A 24,570-nucleotide genomic window follows, 5' to 3' on the forward strand; every position below is an offset into this window, starting at 1 on the left:
ATCAGCAAGTATTCAAATGTAAGTGCTAATTACAAAAAAAAAAAGATTTTCATGAATCCCTTATAGAGGATTACTTGTTCTCTGTATTGTGTTCCTTGGCATGATAGTCACTCACGTATGAAGCATTTGAGCCAAATGGAAATGAAGTGAGCACTTGCGTAGGTAATTGCTATCACCCATTAACATGCTAAAATCATTGCTCACTTGCTCGGGGGTCTGTGAAATGTTAGTCATTTGGTCTCAGTAACCATTAACACTCACTGGGAGAACAAAGGCGGTGATGATATGTCTACGTGGGAGAAGGGGTTGTGGTGAGGTGGGGGTGGTAGGACGTGCAGTAGGCGGGGTCCATTTCATTTCCTGTTGGGACTTCTGGGATGGGTGTATGAAGTTTTTGGGCGGTATGTCTACTGCAATGTTCCTGCTGCGGTTACAGCAAATGCATACTCAGCTCAACTGACAGCCATGGCGGACAGTGTTTGCGTGGACAGACATTGCAGCCTCAGCAGCAGGGTCAAAGAGCAGAGCTTTGCTCACCCACTTTTTGTCAAGCACTTGACAAAAAGTGGTTGAGCAAAGCACTGCTGAGGAACTGCCGGTCTGGGAGGAAAAACGAGGAGGAGGAAGGAAGTGGAAACATGAAGAAGGCAGTGCGAGTCACTTGTGTGGCCTTTGAGGGAAGGCATGAGAGATAGGCAGGCAAAATAAGTTTCATGTGGGTAACAGATGGGAATTAAATGTGTGGTAGATAATGTAAATAGTAATTCTCCTTTTTTTACACCAAATACATACACCAATGCATTAAACACTGCACTTACTGTGAATATTGGGAAAACTGAAGCACATAAAATTCTAATGTATTGCTAGATACTGTAGATATTGGGGTGGCATGGCTCAGTGGTGTCGTCCTTTCCCAACCCAGAGATTGCGGATTCTATCCCAGCTCTTCCAAACATGTCGAAATGTCCTTGAGCAAGATGCTGACTAAACACCATTGATGACATGTCTAAATTCAGAAGTAAAGTAATTGATAACAAAAAAGATCGTGTGATATTGTGCTGGAGTGAATTGGAATGTGTCAATACTTGTAATGGTGTTTGTGTTTATGTAATGTTATTTTAATTGTGATTTAACAAAGCTGTTTTTTAAATAAAATCTGTATAATCTACATGCCCCTGTACAATATACTAAAACATTGTGACGATGTTAGTTTCTGTCGGAGCATGTTTTAATGACGTCTAGCCCTCAGCCAAACGTCATTCGACAGCAACCCACATACGAGATAACCGAAAACGGGCTTGGTTAAAAATAAAACGTGACGTCCATATTAGGACTGACAGGTAATGTCTAGCCCTCAACCAAACGTCATTCGACAGCAAACCACATACGAGATAACCCAAAACGGGCTTGGTTAAAAACAAGACGTGACGTCCATATTAGGACTGACAGGTAAAGCCATATTTGGAAGTTCCGCCTACAAGTGCCGTTCTCCGAATGGAAAACAAGGCGGGGCTTTCACTTTGTTATTAAGTGAAAATCGTTTGAAGTCACTCACTGGAAACTAGGGAACAAATGCTGTGATTGACTGCCTTTAGTTACCTCAGCGACGACGTTTCATAGATTTTTATAACAGTCGACTTAATTTACCTTTTCCGACCATGACGACAGCCGGCGAGCCTTTGGAAATCAACAGCCACGAGTTGGTTCACCTTCTCAGGGAGCGCACCTCCACCAGCTGCGTGGTCCTGGACTGCAGACCCTTCTTGGACTTTTCCCTGGCGCACGTCAGTGAGTCCCGGAACGTCAACTGGAACTCGATGCTGCGACGCAGGTCGAAGGGCGCCGAGGTCGCCCTGGACTGGCTCATCCCGGACAAGGAGCTGCTGGGGAGGCTGCGGCGCGGGGAGCTCAGCTCACCGGCGTCGGTAGTCGTGGTAGTGATGGATCAGGCCAGCCGCTCCGTGGACGAGCTCAAGGCGGAAAGCGTGGCCCACATGCTGCTCGCGGCCCTGCGAAACGAACTCAGCACGCAAATTTACTTCCTGCAAGGTGACAAGAATATTACTTGGAAATGAGCAGTTCACAGACTGCTGTTGGCTCAACGATTTATAAATGATGTAATTAGTGGGACGCTCAAATAAATCCAAGTACTTCATTTTTTCAGAACAAAAGGTTTGTATTACAGCAGTACTCGTAAACATTTTACACCATGAAGTGATAATAATAATAATATATAATAATAATAATAATAATGATTATATAATAATAATAATGATAAACTGGCTCAAAGATCAAATGCAAATTTTGTGTAGTACTTCAAAGTTAAATACAACTGAATTATACTGTAGTTAACATATGTATTCGAAGGGATTCAAAAAAGTTTAAGCCACTGTATCAAGATGCATATTTTGAAAATTGCCAATCTGCTTTCCGTATATGTATGAAAATGTAGCTACTTATCTCATGAAAACAAAGCAGTCTAAATTTGGAATAATTTGGAATGCAATGTACTCAAACTGAACTGTGGTAAACAAATCTGTGCTCGATACTTTCACACACCACTCGAGAGACACACTTTGAGATCAATTGTATGACAGAAATTCCTGAAGTAAATATTTCATTCAAAAGAACAAAAAGCGGGTTTTTTTCAGTATGCAGCCCAACCTTGATTTACAGAATCCCTTTCCTCCAAAAAAGGCTAATTTGTTTTTGTAACAATATTTTTTTTTCTAAAAAGCAGACATTTTAATTTCTATGGCATTTAGAGGCCCTGGATGCCAAAACTTTTGAGTATCCCTGTTTTTTTTTTTAAATCACAATCCCTTCCAGAGGATTTCAAACTGTAACCTCCTTTTTAGGTGGATTTCAAGCATTTTCAGAGGCCTGCCCAGAGCTATGTTACAGCAAAACACTCACCGCAGTTGAACCAGAGCCACCAATCAGCTTGGGCCGGAAGACACCTGCATACGATCAGGTGAGATAGCATATAATAAGACGGGGTGGAACATTATCCAGCCGAGTTGTGAACATCCATCCATCCATCCATTTTCTGATCCGCTTATCCTCACAAGGGTCACGGGGGGTGCTGGAGCCAATCCCAGCTGTCTTCGGGGCGGTTGGTGGGGTACACCCTGAAATGGTTGCCAGCCAATCGCAGGGCACACTTAGACGAACAACCATTTGCAGTCACACTCACACCTAAGGACAATTTAGAGTGTTCCACTGACCTGCCATGCATGTTATTGGAATATGGGAGGCAACCAGAGTACCCGTAGAAAACCCAAGCAGGCACGGGGAGAACATGCAAACTCCACACACGAAGGCCAGAGCCGTAATTGAACCCTGTACCTCCGCACTGTGAGGCGGACGGGCTAACGAGTCGATCACCGTGCCGCCCAGTTGTGAACATATATTTTTTTTAATTGCAGGACGGCCCAGTAGAGCTGTTGCCCTTCTTGTTTTTGGGCAGCGCCATACACGCGTCCCGCCAGGAGACCCTCGCGTCAGCCGGCATCACAGCCGTGCTCAACGTGTCATCCTCATGTCCCAACTTCTTCGAGGGGGAGTTTCAGTACCTGCGCCTTACCGTGGAGGATAACCTGGCTGCGGACATCCGGGCCTGCTTCTCGACAGCCATCGCCTTTATTGGTTAGTGGCGAAGGGGAACTTCTTTTTTAAAATCCGCTCAGCCATTTTGGTTAATATTTGCTTACTGTATTGTGCGCTCAAAACAAACAGGCCGACAGATAAGTGTGTTAGATATACAAGCAGTGGGGAATTTAAACTACCACACTGACCTTGAATATAGGAAAATAAAAAAACGCACTTGAGGGTTCAATGACAATGTATTGTAAATAAAAGTTACGTGAAATTTTGACAAATAAACCACCGGTGGCTTAGAAAAATGCATATGTTTGCAAATGTTGCCCAACAGCAGATGGGATTGTTTTTTTAGTATTTTTATAAGCACGGGGTCTACTAGCTGAACCCTCTACCACCCATTTTTCTTCAAGTGATGAATGCCTGTGGATGGGGGGGTGGGGGGGAATCACATTTGAAAAATACCTGTTCATAAGTTTCTCTTTGCGTTTACTGCCGAATTTCAGTTAAAAAAAAAATCTTTTTTGTGCCCACCCACAGATGCTGTGAAGCAGAGCGGGGGCCGTGTGCTGGTGCACTGCCAGGCAGGCATTTCTCGCTCAGCCACCATCTGCCTGGCCTACCTCATGCACACTCGGCGAGTTCGTCTGGATGAAGCCTTCGACTTTGTGAAGCAGCGGCGTCAGGTCATTTCCCCTAACCTGGCTTTCCTGGGACAGCTGCTGCAGTTTGAGACGGACGTGCTGTGTCAGGGCTGACGTCATACGAGTCATAGAGTATATCAGATGTAAAAGGCGTATCAAAAAAGTCCCAGGACTGGTAAAAAATTTCAAATTGAAACTACAAGTTTTTCCCTTGGAAGTAATCACTTTGGAGTAATTTCCAGGAAGTGTAGGATGCTCAAGGTGTGTTTAAGTAGCCTCAATTCATCTTGCTCTAACGCCCTCCCCATCTCATGCACTGAATGAAGCAAAGACTGCAATATCTACAAAGTATTTGGATGCCCACAGTGAAAGGGAAAACTTACAGTTTGTCATTCAGGTTTGAAATCTATCTGAAACCAATGCCTGAACTTTTCTGACTCCCCACATATATTTTTCTGCTGTTGGTGTAGAGCATGTTCGATGCAGTGGTGCTGGCGTCACTGCATAATCTTATGAGACAACACTGTGTTGGCAAAGATTCACGTACTCAATCATTTTCATGTATTTCTACTGGATATGATAGGACAGGTTTTTTTTTGACAATACCTGTCAGTAAATGCACTTTATTCATGCAGGAAATGGCTGCTGATCATGTTTTAGTCCGAAAAACTGTGTTGGAGGAGAACACATTCAGTCTTGTTTTTATTTGATGCATCAAATTTAAATAACAGTTGGCACTGTGAATACTGACTGATTGACTACATTTATGACATTCTAATAACAGGATTTTAAAATACTTTTTTTGTATTTCTTGTGGCTTGCTCATTTTTTATGTACGGAAGATACATTACATGTGGGGTGGGAGTAATATGTAATATGTACCTGTACATAGGCTTTAGAACCGAGGGTCATGGGTACTGGACAAATTAATAACAACACAATATGGGCAGTGGTACCAAGTAACAAAGTACTTTGTTACTGTACTTCATCTTATTTTTCAGGTATTTGTACTTAACTTAAGGTTTTTTTTCAAATTTTACTTTTGCTCCCGACAGTTGAAAACAGCTACCTGTATGTTCTACTCCTTACTTTGTCAAAATATGCTGATTAATTTTATACATTTGCAGATGTTGACAAGAAAAACAAAAAAGATTATAATAGAGAGGTAAAGTCAACTGCAACTGAAATCTTGATTGACTGGTTGAGACCTAGGGAGAAGAAAGATATTACTACACTCTAGTCTTATTTAGAATCATTTTATCTGCTCTCTATGATGATGTAAATTCAATCAGTTCAATGCTTTCCACACAACGTCCAAATAACCTTTACATAAGTTGCACATGACAACCAATTTTGAATCTCTTAATCGCTATTAACATGACAAAAGACAGGCTGGGACGCTGACAAGTAGAAAACTACAGTAATGTGATGATCATATTTGTTTAAAGCTAAATAGCGACATCTGGTGGTTGTACTTTAGTTGTAAACTCCTCTACAGTAATCCAGCAGATGTCCCCATCACACTGTTGATGAAACATGGTACCTACCTGAACTAAAACGAAATTGAAATGACGTTCGTGCGAAATGAAGGCAACCACGTTGCCCCATCTGCACATCTGAATAAGCAATTTCACGTTGCCCTTCATTTGTTTAGAATAAGGTCACGCTCACCTTCCTTTTCATTTGAGGGCGTATTAAATTTCTTCTGGGTCAGCCAGGCCATTAATGATACTACTACTACTAATTTAAAACATATGTGATCCAATACGAAGGTAAAAAAACTAACTGTTAACTATTTCAAAACAAACACTGGACGACACTTCCTATTTACATTCACTGGCAGCCCGACACACACAAACGGTTAGTAATGTTCATCAGTGTTGGTGGTTCAAACCCCGTTGTGGGAGTCGTCGTTGTGTCTGCATGACCCATAGTCAGAGTTTCATGAAATAAAAAACCTTCCCACCCCATAATACAGGCAGGAACAAGTTTAAGTACAAAAAAGCAAGGTTTTGATTTTAAAAAAAAAAAAAACTTCAGTCGCTGATGTTGTCGTGGTGCACTCGTCCGACTTGGGTACGGGCAGCGTGGGATCGGTTCCCACTCAGTGACGGTGTGCATGTGACTTTGTTGTTTGTCTCTATAGGTGTCCTGCGACTGACTGGCGACCAGTTCAGGGTGGAGTCTGCCTTCCGTCCGAAGTCAGCTGGGATAGGCTCCAGCAACTCCCCGCGACCCTGTTCAGGATAAGCAGTGTTGAAAACGGATGGATGAAAATCTTCCCCTCGATGTGGGTGTGGCCAGAGAGTGACCAGGTGGTTTTGACCACCACGTAGCCCCGCCCTTGTGTACACACACAGAGACGGTGTGCCACGGTGCATCATCTCTCCTAATACTGTAACAGAGGGGGGGGGGGGGGGGGGTAACAGTAGGGTGACACTTCCCCAAATGAACGTCAATGTTGAACAGGCTTTTTACATGACAGAAAAACATTAGATGTAGCACATTGTTTTGCTACCCCGTGTAGCTACACAGGAAGGGCCACTGCACACTGCTCAAAGAGTGTAAATGATTTTTTTCCACGCCGCATCCCCATGGTCAAACACTTTGTCCTGTCAACTTTGAGGGAATGATGCTGTACACAATATCAGCAAACAGAATCAAAGCAACAACTCGACAAAGATCCCAACCGAATGCTCTGTATGTGTGCACCATATTTGCCCCTTGGTGTGTTAGGATGAAAATGAACATCTTCACCGAGAAACTTCAGCACATTTTTCCCTATTAATTTATTTTACCTTTCCGACAATGTATAAAAGCGTTCCTGTTGGATGTGTTTAAAGCATAATCTCCATGATGCATGAGAGTTCATGCATTTGTGGCCTTATACAACAGGCCCTTGAACTGCGTCGTATTGCACACTGATGTGAGATGCTGGCGTCAGCGACACACCCCTCTCTCTGCCCCTCTGTGCACAACACATTTTGCCGCTAACGGCAAATCCACCCATGAGAAACAGACACACTGCTTGATTGGAGAGCACTCCAGTGCTTAAAAGCTTTATTTTGTTTCCCTTTATATTTAGACTATGTAGCGCGGATGGGAGCAAAATGTATCACCATTATAGGTGCCTGCTTCAAGCTGTAATTCCACAGGAGGACTCCTCTTTAATTAAATGAATAATGTGTGCGCGGCGGGCGCTTTACCAAACAAACAGGACCTCCTACCCACGGACCATTCATGAGGCCATGTGTTTGGATGCGTAGGCTGACGAGTGTGTACGTGCGTGTGTGTTTATGTCACGGAGGCCACCTACCCACTCTGGAACGGCACAACACAAACCCCAGCGCCGTTTCATTTTAGGGGCATGACGCAAGCGGACTATGCAATCAGGTACTTGACCTCGGCAAGAGCAGCACGCCACGAGGGGGGCATGAGGATTTTTTTTACATGGGGAGGAACGTGGTGCAGGGTGCATAATGCAGAGGGATTCAAATGGAAGTCAAGTCATGATGAAAATGCATGAGTACAGAGAGCTACAAGGGCCTTGCATGCTTCCGCGTTTGCAGCGATAAAAGGTTGGAGGTAACACGGCTCAATTACCTACATTGTTCTGCACTGAAATGGGGGAGTCAAATCGTGCACCTTATATTACAGTTTGCCCTAAAAATCCCCCATTGGCTTAATTATTCAATTCCAAGGTAACTCTTTCACTTTTCCAACAGTCAAAAGGGCAATAATATGTTCCCAAGCTGAAAAAGGCGAGAACTTTTGAGGGTACCACTGCAGTGATAATTGTTTCAAATATGGATCCCCGTGGGCCATAATACAATATGAAAAAATTGGGACAGGGAAAAATCTAAAATATTGGAAAATATTAATACTATGAAAGAAAGAAAAATATGCGAATCTGTGGTACAGACTTTTAAGTTGTAATATCATCAATCGTCACTAGATGGCAGAAATGTCTTAGTTGCGATTACACCCAGGTCTGATACTGCCTGATACTACAAAGTAAATAGGACTAATATTTTTTTCCAGGACAAACATAGTACCTCAAAAATATTATAATTTTGAGTGAGTTGATTTTTATTTTAAAAATGCCCAAATTGAGTTCTTGCACTTAATGATGGTTTCTTGTTCAGCAATTTTGTGCCATCCTTGAATGACTGTTTTTAGACAAGAGAGCCGTTTGCACTGAAAAAAAAATACATGATGTGTTTTTTTGTTCTTTACTTCAATCCCTTTGTTGTTTTGTCAGGAGAGTCAATCATTAACATGCAATGAAAAATATTGATAAGAATGAAAATAATGCGACTAAACTTTCCTCGATTTCTTTTTTTTGTGCTGATTCCAAAATTCCCCTTGTTTTTCGCGAGAACACACACACACACACACACACACACACACACACACACAAGGGAGGAGACAGCATCAATATGTAACAGCTCGATTTCAATCCCTACATGTTTATATTGTCAAATGATCACTTCCACAAGTTCTTTGCAAATCAAAATGTCTTATTACATGTGAGCTATTTTTAGAAAAGGCCCACAGGACCACTTACACGATCCTTCTGTGCTATCTGGTGCCTGTGGGTGACCCCTGACAAAATGGCTAAGATTCTGTTCTCAAGTAACGAAGTGGAATAAATCTGTCTCACAACGCATACATGATGACTGTCAGTGTGATTCCTTTGCCAAATAATGTTTTTAACCCCATATACTGTAGTTCGCTGAAAGGGCCGTTCTTCATAAAGGAGACTTTCTTTTGCTCCGAAGATTGTGAAGTTATGACTTTGCATCACAAGAATGCAATAAAAGGACTATTCATAAGATATCACATGGAATAGTGCCCGGAGTCCTCAAATGTACAGGAAATCTGTATCTCTGAAAATACAGCGTACACTGAAAAAAATGGTGTGTTGAATCTACTCAATTTTATTTCGTCCGGTGGTTGCACACAACAAAATCATCTGGATCCAGATAAATTGTTTTACATAGAGGTATAGTCGACTTAACTTTTTTTTTTTGTTTTACTGTTTGGTGCTTTCTACCGCCTTTATTACTGATTTGTCTTACTGTTTATTGTGCATGTTAAATTGCTCCATGTACAGCACTTTGTATGCAGCGATGGCTGTTTGAAAGTGCTCTATAAATACTGTTGACTTGACTTGACTTAACTTGATGAAATAAAATTGGGTACATTCAACAGACCATTTTTTCAGTGTAAAGAATAGGCCCGTCCTTGGTTGCTAGTAGATATGTACTGGACCTAAAGGGTTGAAAAGGGAATACAGCAAAGTGATAAAAACACATTTTTTCCAACAGCACCTTTCATAAGCTTATCTGCGCAACAAAGATGAAGTTCAGTTGCTTCAAAAGAGCAAACCCCTGAAGTGCTACTTTCTGGAAAAAGGGGATGTACTCGTTCTCAACAGACTTGGAGGCAACATGAGAGAGGGGGATGAATGGATACTTGCTCAACAATAAGTAATAGATTATTGGTGTTAAAATAGATTCAGACTTACTTTTCTACTTACATAAATGCTGAAATAATTATAAATATTACCGATACTTATATTTAGCTTCATAATGTTGGTGTTAGCGTAGAAATGGACTTACTTACCTACCAACTTATACACTTTTGCTGAAAAAAAAATGGTGTGTTAAATTTAATACATTTTATTTTGTGATGTGGTTGCACACAAAATTTGGATTTCTATACATTTTTAAGTAGATATGTAGTCTACTCATTTTGTTGTGCTCCTGAACACATTATCACTGATGTAACTTGGAGCCCTGAGGTGTTTCGACTCTTTCAACGTCTGATTCGCTCTTCCAGGCAACTCAGCAATGGTTTATCAGACTTGTGTTCATGTGGCATTTGCTACCCCCCATGAATCTCCTCTCCTAATCCAGAGCCAGCTCAAGGATTTCTTTGTTTCCTCCGGGATGTTCCTGATGGCCAACATTTCCATTTGGATCCCACGTATTGTATGTTTTATCATGGGCACATGGGCATGGGTAAAATATGGTTTTGCTCCTGTGTTCTGCTAGGGCCATACCTGTGTTACCCCATACGCATTTACATGGGGTTTTGACTGGGTCTCAGGTGGGTTCCAAAAGGACCATGTGTATTTGCCTCTGTGCTTGAATTGGGATCTAAATGGTCCTTATGTGGATTCCATATATATATATATATATATATATATATATATATATATATATATATATATATATATGTATATAGTGAGATGGAGAGAGAGAGAGAGACTAGTAATAGTTAGTTTGTGAAATAAGTGTACTTCTGCTTGCACTGCTTTCTACTTGTACTACATCCCCCCTCCCAAAAAATCACGACAAGTGAAATGTCCACTATTTAATATTACGATCCTTCCGATAGTAAGTCTCTGGATTTTTACGGCAATCGTCTTATCGTGTAGGCCTATCATGTGTTCAAAAACAAATCTCAGATTTCACGTTACAGTGCCTTGAAAGAAAAAAACAATCAGTTCAGGTCATTGCCGTTCTGCCACCTGGAAGTACACCAGAACCGAGGTAAGCTATTTTTTAATAATAATAGGAATTACATATACACTGATCATTGACCATACGTCTGTCATATTTCACTACAATGTTATTACTTTCTTAAACGTACTTTATTTTTGACGGCTCAACAGCTCCATTAACAGCTAATTGGCCTAAATGTCCTTTTCAATGGTCTCTGTGTGAAGTTTTGTGTGTGTGGGGGGGGTCGGCGGGAATATCATCAGGGAGCGAGTCAGGATCCCGTGACGCCACCAGCTCCACGGTGACGTCAGCGCCTCTAAAAAGACGCGCAAGAGGGAGCGAGAGAGATGGGAGGCAACCGGGCTCAGATCCACTTCTCGAGTGAAGATGCGCCTCAGAAATTGACGACGCGCGCCACAGGAGCCGCTCCATCGTGGCGTGAACTCGCGCTGGGTGTGGGAGGAAAAAGAAGAGGAGTGACGGGGACTAATTTGTATGACCTTTTGGTGGGATTTCACCTGTGATATTTGCGCATTTTGTGATTTCAGGCGCACGACTAGAAATCAAGTTCATGGACTAACTGGAAAACATTCATTCCTTTCTGCGCTTTTATTAGCGTGATCGTGTAAATAGTATGTTTCAGCTTGTGTTGAGCGACCAAAAGAGTCTGCAACAAGGGCGCACAGAGATAATGTCACCATCACTTCATTTTTTTTTTTGTTCTGAGAGTTGACTACCAGTACATATTTACTCAACCAAGTTAAATATTTTATGAGCTGGAGAAGTTTTACTTGCGCGGGAGGGGGAAACGGTACGATGTGTGGGGGAGAGAATCGGGATTTTATGGGTTCGGGGCTTTTTTTAATTAAAAGGCGTTGATCCGTGTCCTGACGCGACAAGACCCACGCACGTTTTGTGATCTTACAATGGACTCGGAAGCCCCGTCGTGGAGGATGCAAGGGAGCTAACATTTGGAGATAAACAAGAGACGACAACAACAGAGGTAAACGTTAACAGATTGCAATTGAAAATGCTTTTTGCCCAATGAAAAGCATTCATCTCCAAATGTTGGAGATGAAAAAAAAAAAACTAACAACAAGAAACGTAGTATTAAGAAAGAGACATTAGTCACTGTTGAATAAAAATCGTGTACCTTCAAGCATTATTTCTAATAGCATTTAGAAAAAATATTAACAAGTAATTTGTAGCGTTAAAGAAGAGACATTAGTCATTGTTCGGAAAAAAAAACATTTGTATTTCCACTAACTATAGAGCCTTGTTTTCATTGACCAGCACTGATAGCCCAAATGAGTCGTCTTAAATTCAAAGGGGTGATGTATTTTTGTCCATAGAGACTCCAGGAGAAGAGACCGAAGGATGGCCTCTGCTCCGGAGGGCGGCTGCTCCCTGGAGCTTAGCAACTGGAACGCAAGCGGTGCCTCCATCCCCTGCAACCAGAGCGTCCTGAAACTGGCGCCGTACTCGCCCGAAGCCACGGCGGCCTTTGCCACCGCCATAACCCTGATGGTGGTCTTCACCATTGTGGGGAACATCATGGTGATCATCGCCGTGCTGACCAGCCACTCCCTGCGAGGGCCGCAGAACCTCTTCCTAGTGTCACTGGCCGCGGCTGACATCTTGGTGGCCACGCTCATTATCCCCTTCTCTCTGGCCAATGAACTTCTGGGCTACTGGTATTTCAAGTCCCTGTGGTGTGAGATCTACTTGGCCCTGGATGTGCTCTTCTGCACCTCCTCCATTGTGCACCTGTGCGCTATCTCTCTGGACCGCTACCTGTCCATTTCCAGAGTCACCTACGGTCGCCAGCGGACTCCCAAACGCATCAAAGCTGCCATCGTGGTTGTGTGGCTCATTTCCTCCATCATCTCTTTCCCTCCGCTGCTGTCCCTCAACAAGACCGAGGTGGGCGACCTCACGAGTGAGAGGGGACCTCAGTGCGAGCTCAACGACGAGAAATGGTACATTCTTTACTCCACCATCGGCTCCTTCTTCGCCCCATGCCTCATCATGATCCTGGTCTATGTAAGAATCTACCAAATCGCCAAGCAGAGAACACGGTGCCCCCCGGGGGAGCCCCGTAAGGACGGAGTCGGCGCCGCCGTGCCGAGTCAGCCGAAGCAGCAACTCCAAGCCAACGGTAGGGATGATGGTGAAAAAACATCCAACGCCAGACCCCCCACCCTCGCCATTACCCCGTCTCTTTCAGGGGGGCAGGAGGAACCAAATCAGGACCCCAACCCCAATAATCTGCAACCTCCACCTCCAACTCCAGCTCTGAGCCCAGTCACCAGCTCTGTAGACACCTCTCTGCATGCGGCCCCCGCCGTCCCTTCTGCGCCGCAACTGGCGCCGACCAAGCTGAAAGCGGGAGGAAACAAGTTCAAGCGGCAAACGAAAACCAAATCGGACAACAACAACGGTGACAGCTCCAGCACAGACAGCGAGGCCAGCAACGGAGGGCGCCGCGGCAGCGCCAGTATGGTGGGGTCCCCCGCAGGAGTGAGCATCCACTCCGCGGGTTCCATCAAGCGCTACAGGAACATGATCGCCACTTCAAAGGGGTCGCGGCTGGTGCCGGGGAGGAAGTCCAAAATCGAGAACAACCCCGGGGCGGCTCGGCGCAAAGCGATGGTCAACCGAGAGAAACGCTTCACCTTTGTCCTGGCCGTGGTCATCGGCGTCTTCGTGGTGTGCTGGTTCCCGTTTTTCTTCTCCTACTCTCTCAAGGCGGTATGCCCCATAACATGCGCCATCCCCGACCCACTCTTTAAGTTCTTCTTCTGGATTGGTTACTGCAATTCTTGTCTCAACCCGGTCATCTACACCATCTTCAACAAAGACTTCAGGAAGGCTTTCAAAAAGATTCTGTGCCAAAGTACCAAGGGTACTTTCTTTTAGCACACAAAGTCTACAACTTTGGAACCAATGAAGCAGATGACACAGACATCTTTCAAAGGGCTGTATTATTAATTTTATGAGCCATTGACGTAAAAATTCCAAATTTCTTCAACGCAGCCACAGAATCCATTACTTAACATTTTGGACTATCACATCCTGATTTGGAGACAATGGAGGTCTTTGACAGGATAGGTAAAGTCCAGACATGACTACAGATGACATAGATAATATCGTGGACCAAAGCAAAACAAATTTACCAATTTACCACATTACACTGACTGAATGCTGGGAACACTGGGGACAAAAAAAAGGCGGACACGCCAGATAAGGACGGCTGGGCTGGTCCACACACCAGGCATATGTGAAATGTGTGTAAGTGTATATATATATATATATATATATATATATATAAATATCTCTCTCTCTCACTCTCTCCTAACTGAGAGACAGGCAGGCTCTTGAAGAAGGTAAACTGGTAAGCATGAAGAGAACTGACCTTAAATTCAATCAAGCCTGGGGCCCTTTTGTTTGTCAGCACAGAGCACAAGGAGCACACAAGGTTAACGGCGATTTCTTGTAGTCTTCATCTGTCCGGCTGCAGGGCAAACATGTGCTCCCTGATTCCTATCCAAAAGAGCAACAACAAGAGGCATCGGAAGATCGAAAATGCATAGATGGGTCCTTTTCAAATTAAAGGAACAGCAAGACGGTGGCTGGATACATGTCAGATGCCTTGGCTCTCAGCTGCCTGCGGGTCATTGTGGACACTCAGGTTGTGTGTGTGTGTGTGTGTGTTTTGTCTTTAATTCAATTTTTGCATTTTCACGAGAGTCACGAGAGAAATATATACCACTAAAGCAATGAGCTTATCTGCTTTTCATGGACCAGGTGGAGCAATCTTGTTAACAAATAAGCCTCTTGAACGAGGTTATTCACGCCATGACATGGGAGGTTCATACGCTGATGTATGTGCATTTCTTTTCAGCTTCTGCAGGCCATCAGTGATAAGTGAGCGGGTACACACTGGAACAAATGATTAAGAGGACAGACACGCAATGCACTGAGGTACATCCCCCCACAACTAAGACTGCTTGGGCGATTCAAAACCCCGTTTGCCTGAGTCACTCATTTCACCTGCTGTGAAGCGGTAAATGCTTTTGTTTTCGTGAGGCCGCACGTTATCCCTCGCTCGCTCTCTTTTTTTTATGAAGAGGAGGTTTCGCTGTTTCTTTGACAAAATACGTGTGTTTTATAGAGCACGCTGGCTTATTGACTCAATGGGACAAGGGCTGTCAACGTTGTCGAATTCCGCTGACCTGTGTGTGTGTGTGTGTGTGTGTGTCTAAGTGCATTCTCTCCTGATCTACAATTGTGAAGCATAGAGACACTGTGCTTGTCATGTGACTGCTTCTTCCGTATTTGTGAATATCAGACTAAGGTCAGCCTATTGAGAGAGATATTTTAAAGTGTGCGTTTGATTGCATATTGACATGGCATCTCCCCTCTGACCACCCCGAAGGGACCTCAGTCTGTCACAGTGATATATGACTCCCAAGTCATATTTTCAGTGTGCGTGCGTGTGTGTGTGTGTGTGTGTTTGTGTCTTTGTGTGTGATGGGAGGTAACGATATAAGACTGTACTATTTATTTCAAACTACTGGGTTTATTTATTGTTCCATTGAAGTGCTTTTCTTCTGAGGATCAAACAATATCATATGGCTCAGAGGGTAAAAATATTGTATTACTTCTCAACACGAGCCTTATCGATTTCAAACATTAAACTGTGGCTTTTGTGTGATGGTGTCAGAGTACATGTAAAAACTATGGACTGCCACATGCATAAAATGCCCCATTCATGACCATCTATGTTCATTTTTAATAGAGATAAGCACATTCGTCCGAAATAGGTGCGAAAAAAATGAAATAATTCAGCAACAGCAACTGTTGCTTTATGAAGATTTCTAATCCCAAAACGCTGACGAAAATCACCCAGAACAAGAGCTGTGTCCAATTAAACATTTGTGAGTTGTATTCTTTCCAAAACTCAAATAACTGTTGAGGTCATGCCTTCATGGCTGCTTGTGTATAAAAAGGAGTTGCCTCACACCTGCTCCATTCTTTGCTTTTTGTGGTGAAGTTGCTGCTTTTCTTAGTTCAAGAAAATAAAAAGACAAAAGAATTATGGCTTGAGGGAGACAGGTGCAATAATCCGAATCCTTTTTGCTGGAAAGCGCCTGTTGTGTTCCCCCCGCTGTGTTCGGACCAAAATGCATGGTCGGCGCTTCGGAACTGTCAATCCTCCATCTGTGATCTTCCCCACCCATGCTCCAGTTTAAAAATAAAGTTATTCGGAAAAAGCACAAGGCATTCTCTTGGTGTCTTTTATCCATTTATTTTGAACAGGACTCAAGTGAACTCGACTTTATTTATATAACCCTTTAAAACAACCACAGCTACGTGCAAAGCGCTGTACATAAAGTAAACATGAGGCCTATAAAACCGAAGACAATTAAAACAATAAATTAATAAAATAAAACTAAACACACTAAAACACCAAAACAATGGAGTCTAACGCTGAGTTGAACACTAGTACATAGGACAGTATGTAGGAACCGGAGCAGGAGGGATACTGTTTGTTTGCCTCACTTTCTTGCCTCGTTGTCAACACAAAAACAACCCAATGACTATAAACTTTTTTGAGGATAAATAATCATCTATTTTTAAAGCAGATGTCCTCATTTGGGTGAGCTGGAGCTTAGATCAGATGACTTTGGGCAAGTGGTGGGTGTACACTCTGAACTGGTTGGCAATCATTCGCAGGGCACATACAGACAACTTCACATTCACATTCACTCGCACATCTATAGGCATTCGTCTTTGATGTAAGGTGGAAGGAAACTGGAGAAACAAGAGAAAACCCAAAGCACAAGGACATGCAAATGCCAAACAGGCAAGCCCATGCAAAGATTCACACCCGGAAGTGTTGGGCCAAGATGTGCTAGCGACGATGACAATATGCCGCCTGATGAATAATGCATTGTTTATTAACATCGTGAGGACTTCTTATTGACATTTTACTCATTTTTGGAGTAAATAAAACATGAGTCTTAATGACAATATTCATGCATATGCAGAAAACAGCTCAGAGTGCTGATCCAAATTAATATTGTTTGGCCATTGCTGAGCTCTGCGCTCCACTGAGTGCCGGTGTATTTTACTCACATTTCATTTCAGTTTCTCATTTTTTTTTACATACTGTACATTAGAACAACAACATTAAAGATTATTTTTAAGACAATACAAATAGTTTACATTTGGCAAATATCTAACATCATAACAAAAAAACAAAACCAAAAAAAAAAAGATACACATTCAATCTGAATAAATCATCCATTCATTGTCCTTGTTCGGGTCATAGGTGAGCCGGTGCCTCACCCAGCTGATTTTGTGGCCTGTGATTGGCTGGCAACCAGTTAGGGGTGTACCCCGCCTACTGCCCAAAATCAGCTGGGATAGGCTCCAGCATGTCGGTGACCCTTGTGAGGATAAAGCGGTTCAGATAGTGGATGGATAGATGGATGGACAATACCATATTTGTGATATTCGTTTACTCATAAAATATGATCGCTATATCCATCCATCCATTTTCCGAACCGCTTGATCCTCACTAGGGTCGCGGGGGGTGCTGGAGCCTATCCCAGCTGTCTTCGGGCAGTAGGCGGGGGACACCCTGAATCGGTTGCCAGCCAATCGCAGGGCACACAGAGACGAACAACCATCCACGCTCACATTCACACCTAGGGACAATTTAGAGCGTTCAATCAGCCTGCCATGCATGTTTTTGGAATGTGGGAGGAAACCGGAGCACCCGGAGAAAACCCACGCAGGCCCGGGGAGAACATGCAAACTCCACACAGGGAGGCCGGAGCTGGAATTGAACCCGGTACCTCTGCACTGTGAAGTCGACGTGCTAACCACTGGACTACCGGGCCGCCCATGATCGCTATAATATTAATGCAAAAATCTAATTGTGTATCAAATCTTGGGTCAGGAATTGAGATACACATCTTAACTTTGGTATCGTTATCGTGTGAGAAAATGGGTTATGGTCCGATGAACATTTTGGCCACAATTCCAAAATGTATATTTGGCACAAACACAACACTGATCATCACCAAAGGAACACGTTAAAGTGTGGTGGTGGCAGCATCGTGCTTTCGGGTCGTTCTTCTTCAGCCGAAACTGCAGCTTTAAACAAGGTGGAGGGAATTACGAACCGTTCCAAATACCTGTCAGTATTCACACAACACCTTGAAGCTTCTGCTAGCGAGCAAAATGTCACAAAAAGCCTACTTGAATGGTCTAACTTCATTTAGAATTAATCAGAGGCACTTTAAATAGGGGCTGGTGTGCGCTTACTCTTGTTTAACATGAATTTAAATGTGATTGAGTCATTTTATAACATGGCCAGTTAGTGATAAAAAGTTGTGCACTTTTGTGCAACTACTACACTATCTTCTGTTTCTGTTGAAAAGATTTAATTTTACAAATTCAAATTTGTACAGGTTGTAGGTCATAATGGTTAGAAAAGTTTTTAAATGATTGATTTATTTTGGTCTCATTTTCATACACATATGACAAGCATTTTAAATAGGGGTGTGCAGACTTTTTATATTCTACAATGTATGTCATGATGGACAATTTGGGGATTTGTCATTGTACTGTCAGACAGGATTAAATCTGTCCTGCTTTCAACACCATTACCCCCCACCCCCCCCAACCCCTCACCCTTCCACTGGGCTCCCAAACCCACCCACACGCACACATTGGTGGATTGGCAGCCTTTACCTTCATTTGCATTATCACGGCTGTGGTGTGACTCGAGAATAAGAACACACAAGTTATCTTTGTTGGTTGTTTACAGTGTTGTATATTCATCTGGAAGCTGTGTCCCTGAGCTGCTTACTCTCTTGCCAGCATTGGCATATAAAACAGGGCAGGTGTGTGGCAGCGGAGCCTCTGGAGAGGATGGAGAGAACCCAGCAAGCGTGACACACACTCATTACATTTTTTTTTTATGCACACATGAGATGCTGTTGTAGATTCCTCCAGATGCGTGTAAGTGTGTACGTGTGTGTGCATGAGCAAGTCGATCGGAGATCAACACATGAAAAATATCCCGCAACCAAAACAAATGCTTCACAGATAGTGTATCAAATACCAATGCGCAGGGTGAATATAGGTGTTCGGCTCACGTCCACGTATTAACGTTGGCTAGATTTCTTCACAATTTCTGTGCCCCCTTAAAAATAAATACATAAATTTAAAAAAAAATTAAAAACACCCAAGAGGTAGTAGGAGAAATGAGACGCAAAAAAGGAGGCCTTGGTCTGTACGGAAGGTGTAGATGTTTAAAAAGCACTTGGGCTTTGTATAGTCTGTGATCATTTTTGTTTTGTTTTGTTTGAAGCCAGTGCAATTATATTTACAATAGCTCTTCAGAGCCTCTCATTGGTTGTGCATGAGAGGACATACATACTTGTTTATTGTAAATGCCCAGTGTTGGTATCAGTAGTCGCCATCGGCAACAATTGTTCTTGCTTGGCTTATGATCTCAAAAGCTCATATGCTGTAAGTTTACAATACAACATTTGGATGCAGTAATGCATGTTGGAACCCCTGAAGGCTCCGCAAATCTTTATACTTTGCCTCGACAAATCATTCACCACCTTTGTCCTATTTTCAATGTGTCTCTCACTACTACTGCAATGGCACGTTTTTTCCCCCAGCAGCATACGTATCATAGAACGCAATCACTTTTGTGACTTTGGTTGACTTGCAAGTTCTAATTTCAAAAGGTGTTTTTCCTGTTGGAAACACTATGAAGTGGCAAGTGGTGTACTAGTGATTAGATAAGGAATGGGCGACTGGGGCCCCTTAATTAATTTTGGAAAAAAATAACAGAATATATTTTGATGTTTGTATATAATGTATTACAAACTCCACCCAAAAATCTTCAAAAAGTTTTGAAAAAACGGGGTAAAATGGGGGGGAAAAATGTTAAAAATTTGACAAAATATTGAAAAAAAGGAAAAAAATCTGTGAATATGCAGGGTTTGACTGAGTTTTAAGTTGTAATATCATCGCTCAGAATTATATGGCAGACATGACTTAAGTGAGCTTACAGTGGGTCTTATACTGTCCTATGCTACAACATGAATAGGCCTTGTCTTATTTTTCAAGATTTGGAATGATATACAAGATGATCAAATTACCTCAACATTATCAAAATTTTGAGTGAATATATTTTTGTGAAAACAATTACAAAATGAGGTTTTGCACTTAATGTAGATTTCTTGTTCAGTAGTTTTGTGCCGTCCCTAAAAGGTAATTTTTCTGCAAGAGAGCTTTTTGCACAGGAAAATCAAAATACAGTACAGTATATGGTTATTTTGTTGTTTTCTTCAAACTCTTTGTTTTTGGGCTTGGATAATGATGGAGCTTTTATACATGCACTGAAAAATGTATTATCAAAAAATAAAATATATTAAGAGCACGTATTTTGTCCATATTTAAAATAGCATTTTTGTCATATAGTACATCTGGTTAGAAAGTGGTTGGTCTTATGTGGCCACCCAGTAGCACTGCAGAAAAAAATGTGCCGCCCCCCTCAAGCATTTAAGCTGCCCATCCCTGAGTTAGATCATCTACCTCCCAATTGAGAAGTTCTGCTTTCATATTTTGGCTCTGACCTTTTTGACAAGGATAATATTTGGCTCATTGAAGACTCTGAATTGTTTCATAGGTGTGAATTAGAGTGTGAAAGGTTGTCAATATGTACCCAGTGACTATCCAGGGCAAAGCCATCGAATACAGTCTGGAAAAAAACACACACAAAAAGCCAACGAAGCTTGTGTGTCGAAGATAATTCCAGATGCTCACTGAACTGAAGGATCACTGTAGTGATGCGCCGATTGACTCCTGGCCTGTCGGTCTTGATGATGAGACCTGTCACAGTGGCGCAGTATTAGATAAAGAAGAAGCTCATTTGCATAGAGGAAAACTCATTTGACATTCGAAATAAGTTTTGGCTCGATACTTGACAGCTTTGAATATTTGTGGAGAATACCATAATTGCCTGTCCGTAGGTGTCGCCTTTCATCATTTTACGAAATCTAATCATATCTGTGGGAGGTGAGCCGCTGTGTAATGCCACACTTCGTTCTGAAAGGTAAAGAATCCAACTGGAGCCACAAAAAATAAAATAAAAAATAAAACGAATAAGCAGGGGTTTCCATGACGAATGGGGAATAAGTCTTCTGTCGTATTAGGGTAATTTCTCCTTACACTGAACAATGCGTCACAACTACACTTTCGGCATTGAAGTTAAGGCTGACAGTTTTTGTTCCTAAGGCTGATTGTATTCCTATGGTCCTGAAGTGTGAAACTGCATTCTTGTTGCATGGTCAACATGGTGCATAGTTGGGCAGTGCCATTAATCGAAATTCACTTATGAGTACGATTGTTATACTCAACGATTACAAAATCGGGATAATCTCAATATATAACGATATATATTTGTTGTTTTTTTGAGAAGTTGATAGAATGCTTGATAGCCTGCTAACTAGCTAGATAGCCTGCTAGCTAGATAGAAAACATTGAAATAGTTGAAAATGTAAAAATAGTATTCATTTTAATACCATAATGAGTATACTTGATTTCGAAATACAGTACAGTATGCATCTGAAACATCCAATGAAATTATTTAAATGTTACAGCAGTTCTATGGCAAATTCTAAGTGTAAAGCGTGGAACCAAAATATAAATGATCGATTGAATAATTGTGATGAATATTTTTTGTCATAATCGAGTACCGTGCTCCACTGGTTCTAATAATAATCATAATAAAAAAAAGACAATCCAGATTCGATCAAAACTGTGACGCAACTCTGAATCATGTGATGGAAAGTGCACAACTATGAAATAAACATGAAAACTGCTGTTGAAGTCTTAGTTGTTCAACACGCGCACCAAACAAAAAAGACGAGTGATTTGGTCTGTCGTGGTGTCTGAGACTTCCAAGAAAGGCTGCGGCTTTATTTAGCTGAGCCATCATGGAAAGGTCAGACCCCCCCCCCCCCCACTCCCCCACCCCCTCACACACACACACAAGCAGAGGAAACATTAACACGCAATCAATGCACAACAAAATAGATAAAGAGATGGCTGACACTCAGCTGCATTAACACACCCATGCTCGCATACACACATACACTTCTATACAGTCAGCAGCACACATCAATATTGTGTATGGGTAACTGCTGGCATTCATGTGCGCAAGTTCACAAAAAAATATTAATCCAAGTATCTCATGATTTTATAGCACAGATTGCCATTTTCAGCATTGGTCATGCTCTGCTCATCAGTTGATCCACAGCAATCAGCCCCACATCACTCTCGCCTCGAACCTTTTAATAACATTTTCTCAAGTGAGCTCTCTATGTGTTTGTTGGAGTGTGAGGCTGATTAAAAGAAGGGAAGAGAACCATGATGAGATTTCAAAAGGTTGTTTGTTGACATACAAATATGAGTTTCCACGCTTCGTGCGCGCGTGTCCATGTCCGTGGCCGCGCTGATGTGCGAGACCAATTTTTGGCACATGAAGGGGAACAGGAAGTGGTGTACAGGAGGCCAGGGCAGGGACACGACACTGTGGGCATACTTCCACAAATGAATCCGCTGGAAATAAGCGCACAACACAAATATATCTCATTTCATGCAGAATTGTGGGTCTCTTATGCATAATGCAACAGTCTGCTTTGACTTTTGCCATGTAAAAGCACTCATCTGAAAAATCAGATTCCATCTCATGCTTCATTGCCAGACAAATTGTTTTTGACATGCATGTCACCAACGGTCCCCCCACCCTCCCAATTTTTCATTGATTTCGTTCATGTGATTATGCACTGATAAGTTGATTTATGCATAAAATGTGTTAATTATGAAGGTCAAGTAAGGAGGCAGAGCTGACCATTACTCAGCATACAGATAATAAGCAGCATGACACTCGCTGTCGGTTCCCCATTAAATTAAGTCTCATTAAACCTCCTTAGCTGTTTTATGATTTGGAAAATAAAGCATGAATAATATGACATCAACCCTAATTAAAATAAATCAGCATATTGATAAATCATAGCAACAGTCCAGAACAATAAAATGCAAGAAAGTTCGGAATTGTTTTGTTTAGTTCTTTTTTTTCCCCTACCGGGCTCCCCTACAGTTGTGAAGAGTAATATACTTTTTGAAAGCCATGCTGGGAAACAAACAACAGTAAACATTACATTCATTTGCGGAAGAAGATTGATGGCATGTGTAAAGACAAACCGCAATAGAAGGTGGTAATTGCCTGTTTCTTTGCTTAATTACTGCTAAGCAAAACAACATGCTAGGCTGAAGATCAAGTTTTTATCACGGTTTGCTGCCCGGTTACGTTTATTTTTAAAAACTACAGAACCGGTTAATGTGAAATGTAGTCGAAGAATTTTGCCATTACAATCTGCTTGCTTTGGGGCCAGAATGTGTGACGAACGAGGTATACAATAAATCATGTGCCATGCACTCACAGGCACACACCTGGAGCATCACGCTGACCTGTTGCCATTGGTTTCAGTAGTTTTGCTGAAACTATATTGGAATATCCTCCTCCAGAATAATAAAAAGAAAAAAAGACTGGTTGAACAAACAATTGGTTCTCCAGGTGCCCACTTCACAGTGCAGATGGCTTCTTCCATGTCGAAAATAGAGTGTGACTCGCTTTGATTGACAGGGATTGAAGTCAGCTGTGACCATTACCACAACACAGCTTGTAGATGCGTCGGTCTGCGCTGTCACGGTGGCTCTGTTTTTGGCCAACAGGTGGCACTGTAGAGCTCCTCCTATAGCGGCACACCTGTTTGTCATCATGTTATTTGTTTTTTCTGTTTAAAGGACTCTCTGGCGGACCACTCGGGATTGGGTCATTGTTTCTGTTGTTCTTTGTGTTTGTGTTTTGCTTCTGCCATGGGATTTTTTTTTGTTTATTACTTTTAGTTCTTGTTGTTTTCAGGACTTTGTTTTGGATGTTGTTTTCTCAGTGTTTTATGAATATACTTTGTCAAGTCCACCCTGGTCTTCACTCCTGCCTGCTTTTTGGGTCCTCCGCCACCATGATCATGACATGGGCAAGCCAACATCAGGTTTAACCCACACTGGGTTATGCCACGTGCCATGCTGAATTTAGGACAATCATGAAAATATGGGTCTTTGCGTTTTGTAATCGACCGATTAACATAACAAGTCATGCTACCACCGTTGCAGCCGTGGCTAATTGTTGCAGTGCTCATTCTCGTTTAGGATTACAAGCGCTGTTTCTTGCTTAAGCAGTTATGTGCTCTCTACGACTACCACAACTACACACTTTCAGAATCGCAAGCCATTATGAATGGTCATGTTTGAGAATCACGCTCCTGCACGTAAATTAGGGTCGTTGGAAGGGGGATTCGTTGAGTGGTGCTTCATTCAAATCATGCAGGAAGTTTTGAAATTGCAAACACCCCCTTTATAACAGTCGAAATCACAGAGTAACACGCAATATCATTGCAACATATTTTCAATTTCATTGATGATATCACGTTGCAGGGTGCATGAAAGGGTCAAATGTGCTGTGATACATGTACAGGAATACTCACATTCACATCACATTCAAAAGTCAAAGTCAATCTTAAGTCACAGCATTATTGTACGTACCCGGGGTATTGATATCAGACATATGTGTATTGATAATGCACTTTGAAATACAACAATATGATTCCAAGATTGACCGTTCAGGCAACATACAGGTAATTGTGCGAGATACA

At 42.2% G+C, this 24,570-nt stretch overlaps 2 protein-coding genes across 2 annotated transcripts; both read left to right on the plus strand.

The window, feature by feature from the left end:
• Positions 1–1,524: 1,524 nt before the first annotated feature.
• On the plus strand, positions 1,525–5,051 carry dusp2 (dual specificity phosphatase 2). The gene is made up of 4 exons (XM_086111385.1): positions 1,525–2,049; positions 2,859–2,974; positions 3,429–3,648; positions 4,141–5,051. The coding sequence occupies exons 1-4, from the start codon at positions 1,659–1,661 to the stop codon at positions 4,356–4,358; spliced, it is 945 nt and encodes a 314-aa protein (XP_085967511.1). The 5' UTR covers positions 1,525–1,658; the 3' UTR covers positions 4,359–5,051.
• Positions 5,052–11,637: 6,586 nt separating this feature from the next.
• On the plus strand, positions 11,638–16,038 carry adra2b (adrenoceptor alpha 2B). The gene is made up of 2 exons (XM_086112454.1): positions 11,638–11,759; positions 12,109–16,038. Exon 2 carries the CDS (start codon positions 12,134–12,136, stop codon positions 13,673–13,675), a length of 1,542 nt encoding a protein of 513 aa, XP_085968580.1. The 5' UTR covers positions 11,638–11,759; positions 12,109–12,133; the 3' UTR covers positions 13,676–16,038.
• The last annotated feature ends 8,532 nt before the right edge of the window (positions 16,039–24,570 follow it).

The sequence above is a fragment of the Hippocampus guttulatus genome, chromosome 5 (genome assembly GCF_054856545.1).
Source record: "Hippocampus guttulatus isolate MCC_2025c chromosome 5, RoL_Hgut_1.0, whole genome shotgun sequence".
Taxonomy (NCBI): domain Eukaryota; kingdom Metazoa; phylum Chordata; class Actinopteri; order Syngnathiformes; family Syngnathidae; genus Hippocampus; species Hippocampus guttulatus.

Excerpts from the sequence above, each read along its gene's own strand:
- dusp2 (XM_086111385.1), top strand. The coding sequence starts at position 1,659 with ATGACGACAGCCGGCGAGCCTTTGGAAATCAACAGCCACGAGTTGGTT. Across the intron at positions 2,050-2,858 it reads GCAAATTTACTTCCTGCAAG|GTGGATTTCAAGCATTTTCA; the intron begins GTGACAAGAATA and ends CCTCCTTTTTAG. Across the intron at positions 2,975-3,428 it reads AGACACCTGCATACGATCAG|GACGGCCCAGTAGAGCTGTT; the intron begins GTGAGATAGCAT and ends TTTTAATTGCAG.
- adra2b (XM_086112454.1), top strand. The coding sequence starts at position 12,134 with ATGGCCTCTGCTCCGGAGGGCGGCTGCTCCCTGGAGCTTAGCAACTGG.